General features: G+C 53.7%; 2 protein-coding genes across 2 annotated transcripts in view; one reads left to right on the top strand and one right to left on the bottom strand.

Annotated features, from left to right (window-relative positions):
- Positions 1 to 8,388, top strand: part of CEL (carboxyl ester lipase) — an 8,651-nt gene extending 263 nt beyond the window's left edge. Inside the window, exons 2-11 of the mRNA XM_061199696.1 lie at positions 2,157 to 2,307; positions 2,385 to 2,507; positions 2,689 to 2,886; positions 3,468 to 3,598; positions 3,769 to 3,876; positions 3,976 to 4,093; positions 5,651 to 5,837; positions 6,021 to 6,224; positions 7,421 to 7,618; positions 7,932 to 8,388. Coding sequence (XP_061055679.1) covers positions 2,157 to 2,307; positions 2,385 to 2,507; positions 2,689 to 2,886; positions 3,468 to 3,598; positions 3,769 to 3,876; positions 3,976 to 4,093; positions 5,651 to 5,837; positions 6,021 to 6,224; positions 7,421 to 7,618; positions 7,932 to 8,298 — 1,785 coding nt within the window. The 3' untranslated portion in view covers positions 8,299 to 8,388. The remainder of the gene's footprint in view (positions 1 to 2,156; positions 2,308 to 2,384; positions 2,508 to 2,688; positions 2,887 to 3,467; positions 3,599 to 3,768; positions 3,877 to 3,975; positions 4,094 to 5,650; positions 5,838 to 6,020; positions 6,225 to 7,420; positions 7,619 to 7,931) is intronic.
- The window catches only part of RALGDS (ral guanine nucleotide dissociation stimulator), a 66,595-nt gene that overhangs the window by 4,278 nt on the left and 48,024 nt on the right, over positions 1 to 14,293 (bottom strand). The gene's annotated exons all lie outside the window — the stretch shown is intronic.

Below are 14,293 nucleotides of genomic sequence, written 5' to 3'. Positions count from 1 at the left end.
GACCTGGAAACTGGGGACAGGGCCCAGCGGAGGGAAGACAGGCAGACAGAGTCACTGGCAGAAAGAGCCAGACTGAGAAAGAGAACCGAACAACGGACGTATCAGCCTTTCCCGGGCACTTACTCTGCATTTTGTGTTTTGCCCTTCGCAGGATGACTCAGGCTGCCAGATAAAATACTGGGTGCCCAATTCAACTTGAATTTCACATAAACCACGAGTAATTTTTGGTATATGTTCCACCCAATATGTAGGACATACACTAAAAAAAGAAAATCATTATTTATCTGAAATTCAAGTGTAACTGGGCAACCTGAATTTTTATTTGCTGAGTCGGCCACCTGACCCACAACACCCCTCTGGCTCCTTCCTCTCTCTAGAGATGTCAACGTTGTCCCTCTTTTCCAGAAGGGGAGACAGGGGCCCAGAGCAGACAAGGGGTTTGCCCAACATCACACAGCCACAGTGGCTGAGCAGGAATCTGGAACCTGGGCTAGTCCAACCCTGGAGTCTGGCTCGAAGTGTAACCTCCATCTCCTGGTCCTCCCGCCGCCTGCTTGCTACAGCTCCCCTCCCCAGTGAGAGTCAGGAGGCCCAGCTGACCCTCCTGGGGCAGCCATAACGTCTGACCTCCCTCACTGCCCTCCTGCAGTGTGCGGGACAGGGCAGGGAAACACTTCCAGGGTGGAGAAAACAGCCGCACGCAGACGGGACCGTGCTGGTCCCTCCACCCCTCACCCTGCTCTCTCAGGCCGGGCTCTTCCCACCCCTGCTGTCCGGAGGTTCGAACCCCTGCTGCCTGGTTCCGGGCGCCTTCTGCCCCCGAGAGAAGGTCACTGTCCTTCAGGGGAGCTCTCTTCTGGGTGCTGAGGGGGCCCTGGTTCCCTCCGTGTTGCTCCAGAGCCAGCGACGCCCCTCCCCACCGGCCTCGATGGCCAGGGTCCCCATGCCTTGCCCCACCCCGGGGCCCTCAGGCTGATCTCAATCACACAGAGACACTTCTGGGCTGCTACCCGCCAGGCGCTGACCTGGCCCGTGCCCTCTCTCAGCAGCCAGGGAGGCTGATCAGGAAAAATGCCTGGAGGCCGGGGGCGTGGAGGCTCCTCCTCGGGGACCGGGGAGAGAGAGAGAGACAGGGGCCAGCCTGGGCTTGCCGCCTGGGCCCAACCCCCAGGCACCTGGCAGGTGTTGCTTCCAGCCCCTTCCTCTCCAGTTCCAGCCGGCCTGATCCCCACCCCAGGAGGGCAGGGGGTCCCTCTCAGCACAGACTTCAGAGGGCAGCTGGGATCCCGCCAGGCCTGGGATGTGGGGCTGCCCTGCCCTTGCCCACCTGGAACCTAGCGCAGGTGAGAGCCAGGAAGCATGGACCTGTGCTCACCCTGGACCACGGGGTGGAGCACCGGGAGGGGAGAAGGGCCTGGCTCTGAGTTCAGACAGCAGTTTCCCAGCAGCGACTTCAAACAGGAAAGCCTCAGTGTTCCCTCCAGGAACAATGGGTAGATGAGCACCAGCCCCCAGGATGCTGGTGAGGATGGGACGCATTGGTCCACGGGGGGCCAGCTCTGCGCAAGGGCTGGATATGCAGCAGCGGTTCCGGCGGCCTTGGGGGGCAGGGTTCTTTCCCGGCTTGGAGCACAGGGGCTGTGAGGACTTGAGGGGACACCGTCGGGGGAGATGAGCGGAGGAGAAAGACGGGCCCACCGCTCAGGGAGCGCACGGCTGGGCGTGAAACATCCGGTGTCCATGGTGCACCTACCACTGCTGGCAGCTGGACAAGCAAACGGGCCACGAGGGAGATACTGTCGTCACCCATCTTACGGGAGGGGACACTGAGGCTCAAGGGCATAGGCGGCCACAGTGAGAATCCAAACCTCCACCCCACCTGTCCCGGCCTTCTTGGAAGGCTTTCCTGAGGACACACTGCTTGAACCAGCCTCCTTTGAGATTCAGGGAGCAGGACACCCAGGGGGCGAGTGGGGAGTGAGCCCCCTCCTCAAGCAATGGGGGCAGGTGGCAGGAGTCTCGGTCTCAGGTGCAGATGGGCCCCTCCTTGAAGCTGTCTCTGGGGAGCCTCTGGGCACCCGGGGCCTGCGGGTGGGCTCCCTGCCCCCAGGGGCTGACCAGCCCAAGCCCCCCTGATCTCCCGCCTCCCATCCCAGCTGGGCGCCGTGTACACAGAGGGCGGCTTCGTGGAAGGCGTCAACAAGAAGCTGGGCCTCCTTGGCAACTATGTCGACATCTTCAAGGGCATCCCCTATGCCGCCGCCCCCAAGCCCCTGGAGAACCCCCAGCGACACCCCGGCTGGCAAGGTGGGAGTGGGTGAGGGTGGGGCAGGCCCTGTGGCTGGGGGGCCCATCCTCACCCCAACCCCTCCGGCCGTCCCCAGGAACCCTGAAGGCCGAGAACTTCAAGAAGCGATGCCTGCAGGCCACCATCACCCAGGACAGCACCTACGGGCAAGAGGACTGCCTCTACCTCAACATCTGGGTCCCCCAGGGCAAGAAGGAAGGTCTGCTCTCCCCACACACCCTCCAGCTCCCCTCGCCCTGCAGGAAGCCCCCAAGTAGCCAGAGGCCCGGTCCCTGCTCCTGGGTTGTGTATGGGGGCTTCAGAGCTGAACTTCCCTGACATCAGCACAGAGCGGGGAGGGGGCTCATCGGGGGTCCCCGTGCCTGCTCTCCCCACCTCAGTCTCCCGCAACCTGCCCGTCATGATCTGGATCTACGGAGGTGCCTTCCTCATGGGGTCCAGCCACGGGGCCAACTTTCTCAGCAACTACCTGTACGACGGGAAGGAGATCGCCACTCGGGGCAACGTCATCGTGGTCACTTTCAACTATCGCGTCGGCCCCCTGGGCTTCCTCAGCACCGGGGACTCCAACCTGCCAGGTCCGCTGGGCACCTGGGGCACTGGGGGTGGGAGTGAGCATGCCCGGCCCCTAGGCTCTGAGCCCAGCGGGGACGCCCCTCAGCAACCCTTGTCCTGAAACAACTCCCGACATCCCCCCAGAAAGGCCCAGAATCCTATCTGCAGAGTGAGGGAGCTGGAGCTGGACCGTGAGACACAGCTGTAGCGAAAGAGAAGAGGTTGCCAGCCAGACCCAGAGAGACCCGGGGGGCAGGGGCAGGGAGCCAAGTGAAAGAGACAGGAGCTGGGACACCGAGGCAGTGACTCGGGGACACAGAAGCCCCAGGATAGACAAGAGGGACTATGGCCCAGCGGGAGAGAGCTGAGCAGCCCTGGCCCTCCTGCTCCCCTTCCCGAGCCTGAGACCCGCTCCCCCAGCTCCCACCCAACCAGCCTCCCGGGGACGCACCAGGACGTAACATCCTGGGGCTCCAGAGGGTCTCCGCACAGTCGGGGACATTCTCATCCCACCCACACGGACCGCGCACCTTGTGTGGGCCAGGCCCCTAGCACCCCGGTCTGGGCTGAGGGTCCCCGATGAAGGCCCCTACCCTGTCCCCAGGTAACTATGGCCTTCGAGATCAGCACATGGCCATCGCTTGGGTGAAGAGGAACATTGCAGCCTTTGGGGGAGACCCTGACAACATCACCGTCTTTGGGGAATCAGCTGGAGGTGCCAGCGCCTCTCTGCAGGTCTGGGGACCCCTAAGGGGAGGCCTGCCCCCAAGGGTGTGGGAGGGAGGTGATGCAGATGGGGAGGAGCGGGGCTGGAGCTGACGTGTGGAGTGTCCTTGGCCGAGCCCTGTAGACGGGGGGCGGGGGGGGGGGTGCGAGGCTGGTGACAGGACCTCTGTGTATTGCAGACCCTCTCTCCCTACAACAAGGGCCTCATCAAGCGAGCCATCAGCCAGAGTGGCGTGGCACTGTGCCCCTGGGCCATCCAGAAGAACCCCCTCTTCTGGGCCAAAAGGGTAAGGAGGAGCTGTGGGGGGAGGAGCCTTCCTCCTTTCCACTCTCTGTCCTGGACCCCGTGTTCTCTGCCCTGAGCACTGCCTCTCCCCAACCCCCAGATCGCAGAGAAGGTGGGCTGCCCCTTGAACGATACTGGCAGGATGGCCAGGTGTCTGAAGGTCACCGACCCCCGTGCCCTGACATTGGCCTATAAGATGCCCCTGGCAGGCATGCAGTGTGAGTAGGGGCTGCTGGACGGGGGACACGGGGGCTACACATTGCGCGCCAGGTCTGATCCCGGGTCTGTCGCCAGCTCGCTGGCGTCCCCAGGCAGCTTGCTGCCACCACTGCCCTTGCAGGCCTCAGTGGCCTCGGCCGTAAGGGGAGGAGGGGCCGTTCTTTCCTCTTGTCTTCGGTGGGTCACGACCCCTTTGAGAAGCTGATGAATGTTTGGTCCCCATCCCCCAACAATGCACACATATGCAGTCATCTGTACACAACTTTTGGCAGACTCATGGACCCCAGACCAAGAGCCTCTGTACTAGACGAACATTCATTCTTTCTTCCACTCATTCATTCAACAACATTTCCTGAACACCCGCTGTAGCATCTGGCCCTTCCAGCTCTGCTACTCGGTACCCCGGGAAGGTGAGGGGGACCCCAGCAGCAGAATCCTGAGTGTCGGTCTCATCAGCCCAGTAGGTGAGGATTCTCTCTTGCTCCTTCCTTCTAAGGCAAAGCATAATGGGACCCCATCATTTGTATTTTACCTGATGTGAATTAAACCATAAGTGCTAGGCAAAACGAAACCAAAGCAAACAACATGGCCCCAAATGCAAACCAACTTCAAATCTGAGGGCTCCGCATCTGGGGAGTCAACCAACTGCAGATGGAAAACATTAAAAAAAAAAATTCCGGAAAGTTCCCAAAAGCAAAACTTGAGTTTGCCTCTCCCTGGCAACTATTTACATAGCGTTTGCATGGCATTTACAACTATTTACATAGCATTTACATTGTATTAGGTATTATAAGTAACCTAGAAATGATTTAAAGTACACGGGTGAATGTGGGTAGGTTATATGCAAACACCGCACCATTTTATATAAGAGACTTGAGCACCTGGGTTTTGGTGTCCTGGTAGCAATACCCGTGGATTTGCAGAAATGCGACTCTATTTCCTTTTGACCTGAACTGGAGGGAAAACGGGCCAGGCCTAATGAAGGCAGGGCAACCCTCTGCCCTGAGCCAGCCATATGGTCCTTTCCAGGCCAGTTCAGGGGTCTCGCACCATTTCCGGCTAACACACTGGAACCCAGCGCGGAGAGGGGGCACTCTTTCTCCATCGGTCCCCTCAATGATTTCGAGGGCTTCCTCCTCCCTGATTTAGGCCCAGCAAGAAAAGAGGGACAGGAAAGGGACATCAGCTGCAGCGAGAGGACAGTCTTGGCCCCTGGACCAGTGGTTATCAACCTGGGCGATTTTGTGCCCAGGGAACACGTGGCAGGGTCTGGAGACACTTTTGGTGGTCACAGCTGGGGAGAGGGTGTTACTGGTGTCCAATGGGTCAAGGCCAGGGAGGCTGCTAAACACCCTGCACTGTGCAGGACGGCCCCTACGACAGAATGATCGGGCCCGAATGGCAGTAGCGCTGAAGCCGAGGAGCCCTGGTCTCCATCAAAGGAAGCAGGTCTCCACAGCGGCCTCAGGATGGAGTCAGCTCCTGCCCCGGAGGTTGAGAGGCGGGGCAGGTGGGTACCGGAAGGTGTGAAAACCTGCTGCTCTCCCCCACCCCAGACCCCATGCTGCACTATCTGGGCTTCCTCCCTGTCATCGATGGAGACTTCATCCCCAGTGACCCCGTCAACCTGTACGCCAATGCTGCCGACATCGACTACATAGCAGGCACCAACGACATGGACGGCCACATCTTTGCCAGCGTCGAGATGCCAGCCATCGACAAGGACAAACAGGCCATCACAGAGTAAGTGGGGGGCTGGCACAGGGACGGTGCCCCAGGGCAGCTGGGGGAGGCATCGACAGAATGAGGAAGTCAGCACCGTGGCAGTGACGGGGGTGGTCGCCCGTGGCCTCCTGCAGCATAGGGGTGCAGATACCCTCCTGTGGGCATGGGGTGGAGGATCCAGTGCCAGCTTGGACTCTGCAGGGAGGACTTCTACAAGCTGGTCAGCGGGCTCACCATCACCAAGGGGCCCAGAGGTGCCAACGCCACCTTTGACATCTACACCAAGCCCTGGGCCCAAGACTCGTCCCAGGAGACCAAGAAGAAGACCGTGGTGCACTTTGAGACCGACGTCCTCTTCCTGATGCCCACGGAGAGCGCCGTGACCCAGCACAAGACCAAGGCCAAGTGAGGAGGGGGGCGCGGGGCTGGCCCACCTGGGATCACCCACCTTCCCAGCGAGGCCTGGCAGGTGGGTGGCTCCCAGGTGCCCGAGGGGCCTGGGAAAGGCATGCTCAGCCCCCGCCTGTGCCTGCACCGTCTGCCAGGCCTGACGGAGCTTGAGAGGGCCCCTCTTCCCCTCCCAGCCTTGAGGGCTTTACAAAACCCTCCTGTGACCCTCTGCCCAGCGCAGCCCTGCACGCTCTCCCACACCCCACAGCTCTTCCCATCGGAAAGTCCTTGAGTCTGCCTTCCATCCCTCATGCTGTGTAGAAGGAGGGAAACACTGGGTGATGTTCTCTGCTGTGGGTTTCGAATTTGCCAACTTTCAAAATAAGCCTGTGGCCACATTAAAAACCCCCATAGAATGATAGCCAGTGAAAATAAAAAATAAGTTAGGAATGTTTAAAGAGTAGAAAGATAAAATGACACCTAGAAGTCTGGGATGAAAGCTTTGCAATAAGTTTAGCTCTGAGGTTCCTGTCAGTCAAAGCAAAAAGGGAAACATCTGAGGGGATATACTACCTTGTCCAATCAAATCAAGAATACAAATTCACTTGCAGAGAAAAACAATCTGTTTTTTTTTTTTTTTTTTGGCTGTGCCATGCAGCGTGTGGGATCTTAGTTCCCCGACCAGGGATTGAACCCGTGCCCCCTGCAGTGGAAGCGAGGAGTCTTAACCCCTGGACCGCCAGGGAAGTCACAAAAACAATCTTTCTTGATCCTGAATTATGAAAGGAAGATGCCTCCCTACGTTTGGTAGAGGCGAAGTAGAAATACAATTGAAATTGTAGAACCCATGAAGTCATAAATTTGGCCACAGCTTTCCTTCCCCCAGGTGTAATGATCCAGATCCTTCCTGAGTCCTTTTTAAAAAAATACTTTATATTTATCTATCTATCTATCTATTTATTTATTTTGGCCTCCCTGCGTGGCTTGCGGGATCTTAGTTCCCCGACCAGGGATTGAACCCGAGCCCTTGGCAGTGAGAGCGCCGGGCCCTAACCACTGGACCACCAGGGAAGTCCCCTTCTGAGTCTTGTGGGAGTTCCCCAGACCCTTCCCTGCTCTCCCCATGGCCTTCCCCTGGGGCCCCATGTCCGGGGCGGGCGGCCCCAGGTGAGCACCCGGCCAACCTGGGTGGCCTCCACTGCCCTCCTCAGGAGCGCCAAGACCTACACCTACCTATTCTCCCACCCGTCTCGGATGCCCTTCTACCCCAGCTGGGTGGGGGCTGACCATGCAGACGACCTCCAGTACGTCTTCGGGAAGCCCTTCGCCACCCCGCTGGGCTACCGGTCCCAAGACAGGACTGTCTCCAAGGCCATGATCGCCTACTGGACCAACTTTGCCAGAACTGGGTAAGGCAGCGGTGAGGGTGGCCTCCTGCCACCTTGCCCTGCAGGCCTGGGGTCCAGTCCCTGTTCCCTCACTTACACTTATCCTCTCTGAGCCTCGGTACCCCCGTCTGTGTAAGGCTCAGAGCTCCTGGCTGGGCCTCAGGATGCACGCGTGCCCAGCCAGTGCCCAGGAGACACGGAAGTGCTTACGGGGCAAAGGGAGGAGGACTGCCCAGGAGAGCCGGGGCAGAGCTGGGTCAGGGACCTGGGTCTCCAGCCTGCCGTGAGCCCCTCGGCCCCAGCCAGCTACCCAGCCTTTTTTCTCACTCTGCAGGGACCCTAACATGGGCCACTCGGCTGTGCCCACGCACTGGTATCCCTACACCCTGGAAAACGGCAACTACCTGGAAATCAATAAGAAGATGGATGGCAGCTCCATGAAGCAGCACCTAAGGAACAATTACCTGCAGTACTGGACCGTGACCTATCGGGCACTGCCCACGGAGACCGGCGAGGGGGCCACCCCTGCGCCCCCAGCGGGCGACTCTGAGGCCACCCCCGCGCCCCCCGCGCCCACCGTGGGCGACTCTGAGGCCACCCCCGCGCCCCCCGCGCCCACCGTGGGCGACTCTGAGGCCACCCCCACGCCCCCCGCGGGCGACTCTGAGGTGGCTCAGATGCCCATAGTCATCGGCTTCTAATGTCCTTGGCCTCCAGAGGCCACAGGGTGGGACCCCAGGGCCCACCTTCCCTCCCAAGGTCTTCCTGAATAAAGCCTCATCCCTCTCTGTCTGGCATCTCTTTTTGCTCCCAAGAACCAGCTGGAGGAAGGGGGGCCCTCAGCTCTAGTGACAGCACCCAGCCCAAGGGTTTCACCCTGATCTGTCAGCCCTCAAGCTCCAGGAAGCCGACAGGACCATCCTCATTTTGGAGAGGAGGAAACAGGTTCAAAGAAGTGAAGCGTCAGGGCCAGGACTGGGGTTCCGGCGTGGATCCCTCCACACAAGGCTGCTGGCTCCGAGGGGCTGGGCTCTGCAGGCGGTGGCCGCCTCTGGGCCAGTAGAGCCCAGCCACGGCCAGGTCCTCTGGGGTGCGGGGAGGGACCTCTGTGTTCTAACTACGGTCTGGGGAGAGAAACGAATTCTGCCTCCAGCTGGATGCGAGTCAGTGAGGGGGTGAAGCATTGTACTGGAAGGGTCAGAAGCAAAGGGGTGCAGGAGAACTGGGCGATGGGCAGTGCCCGATGTCTCTGGCAGAGTCGGCGGGGGGCAGGCAGAGGTCAGAGTCAGGGTCATCTCCACCTCTGGGAGTCTAGCCCAGGCACATGCCCAAGGTCATCAGAGCAAGATTCAAACCCCGAGACTCCACAGCCAGTGCTTGCAACCATGTTGGGGCTTCTTCTCCCCGCTCCCCTCCATTCTTTAGTCACTGTGGGGTGGGGGTGAGGGATCAGAGATTCCGGAGTCCTGAGCAGCTCAGCCTGGGGGCTGGGGGGTGGGAGGGGGGGTGCAGCAGCACCGGGGGTCAGCCGGCCACCCTCCCTCTCCAGCCACAGGTGGAAGACTGAGCCCGGGCAGCGAGTCCTGCAGCCCCACGCAGCAGAGCTGAACAGGGGGCAAACCTGGCCCCCCGAGGAGCAGGGGTCACCCCAGGCTGGCCTGTGACCACCTTGGCGGCTCTGGGCTTCCTGGCCTGGTCGGGTGTAAAAGACTGAGGGAGATAGCCCCTCTCTGCAGTGTGGGCTCTCCCGGTGACTAGCCCTGCTCTCGGCCGATGGAGCCCAAGGATGCAATGTATCCCTGCTCTGCACGCACATGACTTCTCTAAGTGTTTCTACCTGCTGGGTCTGCTCTCAGGAGCCTCCCCTGGGCCTGGACGGTGCTGTGACATGGTACTTGTCTCCCTTGCTGGGGGAGAGAACAGTTGTGCCTATCATTCAGGAAATCATGTCCCTGGATGGCTGGGCCACATCACAATGGCCGGCATCCAGCTGTGTGCTCAGTCCCTAGCCTGCACGGAGAAGGCCTCCCTGGCAGGGGCGAGCCCTGCTGTGTGTCTGGGTGACACCTACAGCCGTCGGGACAACTTGGGGACGCCTCGTAATTCGTCTGGCTCTTGCCTTTCCAGGCTTTATCCAGGGGATGAAGCTGAAAATACCAAGGTGCAGGCCAGAGGCCTGTCCAGAGTCCTGGAGGCTCCCTGATGGGCCAAGTGGTAACCCTTTAACCCCTATCATGATGAAGCCCCGGGGGAAAACACAGGTGAGCTCAGGTCAGAGTCTGTTTATCACCCTGACGAGACGTGGTGCTTCAGTATGTCATTGGCAAGGTTGTGCCCAAGCATGTCTGTGGGTTGGCAGTCTTGGGGGCATCCCCCCCTCCCCGCCCCGATGCCTCATCTTTCAACTTGCCCCACGGGAAAGGTTCAAACAACCCCCCTCGCCATGACATAACCAAAACACAGACTTGGACAAAGAACGCAGCCATTCTAGGGGACTGCAAGCTCTAAGGGCTCCGGCCCAGCTAACCTTCCGGACAAAGTCAGTACCAACACAACTGCACTTGTAAACTGGTGATTGCGTAAGACGGTGGACCTCAGAACCACACGGCCTCTGACTTTATCTTGGCTAGAGAGGGACAATGCAGGGGTCCTTCACTGGCAGGAATCAGCCTCCTTATCCTGGCAAACCAGCACTCACCCGGGATTCATCAGACGCCAGCCCGGATGAGTGGCCACCACGTGCCGGACAGAGAGAGGCAGGACGCCTTCTAGCGAGTTTCTGGGTGAAATCAATTGTATGAAGAGTTGCAGAAAATCCTAGAGTTGCTGGAAATCCTAGTTCACACGAGCAGAAATGCTTAAGGAACGAGGCCCAGCTGTAGCCTTAAAAGCTGCATCACAAATACTTCCCCCGGATGTGAAACCAGCAGGAAAAGGAATTCTGATGTCAGAGACAAGGATTCCAGGAGGTCAAGGGTCGATCACAGGGCCCTGGAGGATGCAGAGCCCCCGCTGTCCATAGTCCACTGGCTAATAATGACACCCTGGCCTGTTCCTTCCCACATTGCACTTTTTGATCTGTTGACAATTTCTCCCCACTTAGTGCTGATGAAATTCCAGAGTTTGACCTTGAAATCTACAAGTGGTAGACTGGTGGTCAAGACACTCTAACAGGACAAGGAGAAAATGTTCCCTCTTCCTCGAAAGCTGTAGAAATCAGCTTGCATATGTCAATCCCAGTCTACTATATATAATATAGATAACTAATGAGAACCTACTGTATAGCATTCTGAACTCTACTCAGTACTCTGTCATAACCTATACGGGAAAAGAATCTAAAAAAAGAGTGGCTATATGTATATGTATAATTGATTCACTTTGCTGTGCAGCAGAAACTAACACAACATTGTAAATCAACTATACTCCAATAAAAATTAATTAAAAAAAAAAATTTTGCCAATAAGAAAAAAAAGAAAAGCAGCTTGGGAGGAAGTTATTTTTTAAAAATCTGGGATAAAAATATATATAACATAAAAATGTTAATTTTATAAACAAATAAACATTTATTTAAATATTAAATTATTAAATAGATTATTTATTTAAAGATTTATTTATTTATTTATTTATTTGGCTGCGTCGGGTCTTCGTTGCGGCTCTCGGGCTTCTCTCTAGTTGTTGTGCGTGGGCTCCAGAGCGTGCGGGCTCAGTAGTTGCGGCACGCAGGCTCTCTAGTTGTGGCCCACAGGTTTAGTTGCCCTGCGGCATGTGGGATCTTAGTCCCCCGACCAGGGATCGAACCCACGTCCCCTGCACTGGAAGGCAGATTCTTAACCACTGGACCACCAGAGAAGTCCCAAATATTTTATTTTTAAAAGTATGATTCAGCACTATTTCCAAAACTTTTCATCACCCCAAACAGAAACTTTGTACCCATTGAGCAATAACTCCCCATTCCCCCCCACCTCCACCCCAGTAATCTCTTCTACTTTCTGCTCCAATCAATTTGCCTGTTCCAGATATTTCTTACAAGTGGAATCAGTGTTTTCAAGGTCCATCCACGTTGTAGCATGAATCAGAGCTCCATTCCTTTTTACGTCTGAATGATATTCCTATGCATATTGTTGACGTACGATTGTGCATAGTATTCTCTCATAATCCTTATTTCTGTAAAGTCGGTAGTGATGTTCCCACTTTCATTTCAGGTTTTAGTAATTTGAATGTCTTTTTCCTCTTTTTTTTCCTTAGTCAATCTAGCTAAAGGTTTGTCAATTTCGCTGATTTTTTTTTTCAAAGAACCAACTTTTGGTTTTGTTGATTTTCTCTATTTTTCTACTCCTCTGTTTTGTTTCTCTCCACTATAATCTTCATTATTTCCTTCCTTCAGCTAGCTTTGGGTTTAGTTTGCTCCTTTTCTAGTTCTTTAAGGTGTATAGTTAGGTTACTGATTTGAAATCTTATTTTTTAATGTAGGCATTGACAGGAGTAAAATTTCCTCTTTGTACTACTTTTGCTGCATCCTGTAAGTTTTTGGTACATTGTTTTTGATTCCTTTCATCTCAAGGCATTTTCTAATATCCCTGTGACTTCCTCTTTGACCCACTGGTTGTTAAAGAGTGTGTTGTTTAATTTTCATATATTTATGAGTATTCCAGCTTTCTTCTCCTGTTGATTTCTGGCTTTATTCCACTGTGATTGGAAAAGATACTTTGTATGATTTCAATCTTTTAAAATTTACTGAGACTTGTTTTGTGGTGTAATATGTGGTCTATGCTTGAGAATGCGCCACGTGCTCTTGAGAAGGTGTGTTCTCTGTTATATTCTGTACACGTCAGCTAGGTCTGATCTGATGTACGGTGCTGTTCAAGCCCTGTTTCCTTACTGGTCTTCTGTCTGGTTGTTCTAGTCATTATTGGAAGTGAGGTCTGAAGTCTCCAACCGTCTATTTCTCTCTTCAATTACATCCATTTTTGCTTCATGTGTTTTGGAGATGTGTATATGTTTACAATTGTTCTATATTCTTGATGGATTGAACCTTTAAGTGATACATACTCTCTCGTTACCTTTTTGACTTAGTCTATTTTGTCGGATAATAATATAGCCGTTCAGCGACCTTTTGTTTACTATTTTCATAGAATATCCTTTTTCATCCTTTATTTCAAGTTTTTCATATCTTTGTAGATAGGTGGATCAGGTGTTTTAAAAATCCATTTTATCACTCTGACTTTTAATTGGAGAGTTTAACCCATTTATATTTACAGTAATTACTGATAAGAATTTTCTTCTTCCATTTAGCTATTTGTTTGTATAACTGTATGTCTTCTACGCTTTTTGTTCCTCAATTCCACCACTATTGCTTTTTAAGGATTTTATTTTATTTTTTTTTAATTAAAAAAAATTTTTTTTGTTTTTGGCCACACCTCGCAGCTTGTGGGATCTTAGTTCCCTGACCAGGGACTGAACCTGGGCCCTCAGCAGTGAAAGTGCAGAGTCCTAACCACTGGACCGCTGGGGAATTCCCTTGGTTGATTTTTTTTTAATAGTGCACCATTTTGATTCCTTTCTTTCCAGTGTATTTCTAAAAAAATATTTTCTTATTGCCTTTGGGATTACAAGGAACATCTTAAACTCATAACAGTCTAGTTTGAATAATACCAAATTAGTTTCAGTAGTATACAAACATGCAGCTCCTATGATCTCCATCCCTCCTTTATGTTGTTGTTGTCACAGATTATGTCTTTATACATTCTGTTCCCATTAACACAGACTTATACTTATTGTTTTATGAATCTGCATTTTAAGTCACATAGAAAAAAAGAAAAGGTACAAACAAAAGTGCAACAATACAGGCTTTTAGAATTACCTATTAGTAACCTCTCCTAGTGTTCTTTACTTCTCCATATGGCTTTGAGTTACAGTCTAGTGCTCTTTCATTCAACCCAAAAGGCTCCCTTTAGCATTCCTTGTAGGCAGGACTATTAATAACAAACTGCCTTAACTTTGTTTATCCGGCAACATCTTAATTTCCCTTCATCCTTAAAGGATAGTTTACTAGATATAGAATTCTTTTCCTTTCAACACTTTATTTTTTATTTTATTGTTTTTGGCCACACCGCTCGGCATGCAGGATCTTAGTTCCCTGACCTGGGATTGAACCTGTGCCCCCTGCAGTGGAAGCACACAGTCCTAACCACTGGACTACCAGGGAATTCTCATCTTTCAACACTTTAACTATGGCACCCTATGGCCTTCTGGTTGCCATGGTTTCTGATGAAAAAACTCAGCTGTTAATCTTATTGTGGAGGGACCCCACCCCACCCCTTGCACATGATTGTTTCTTTCTTGTTGCTTTCAAGATTTCCTTTTTGTCTTTCAACAATTGTGTTGTAATGTGTCTTGTGTGGCTCTCTTTGAGTTTATCATGCTTGGAGTTCATTGAGCTTCTTAATGTGTAGATTTATGTCTTTCATCAAATTTGAGATGTTTTCAGCCATTATTTCTTCAAATAATCTCTCTCCTTCTGGGACTCTCTTTATGCATATGCAGTTATATTCGATGGTGTCCCCATAGTCCCTCTGGGTCTGTTCAATCTTCTTCATTCTTTTTCCTTTCTGCTCCTCAGGCAGAATAATTTCAACTGCCTTAGTTCACGGATTCTTTCTTCTGACTGCTCAAATCTGCCACTGAACCCCTCTAGTG

This window comes from Eubalaena glacialis, chromosome 9, assembly GCF_028564815.1.
Source record: "Eubalaena glacialis isolate mEubGla1 chromosome 9, mEubGla1.1.hap2.+ XY, whole genome shotgun sequence".
Taxonomy (NCBI): Eukaryota; Metazoa; Chordata; class Mammalia; order Artiodactyla; family Balaenidae; genus Eubalaena; species Eubalaena glacialis.
This window is presented reverse-complemented; position numbering and strand designations above follow the sequence as displayed.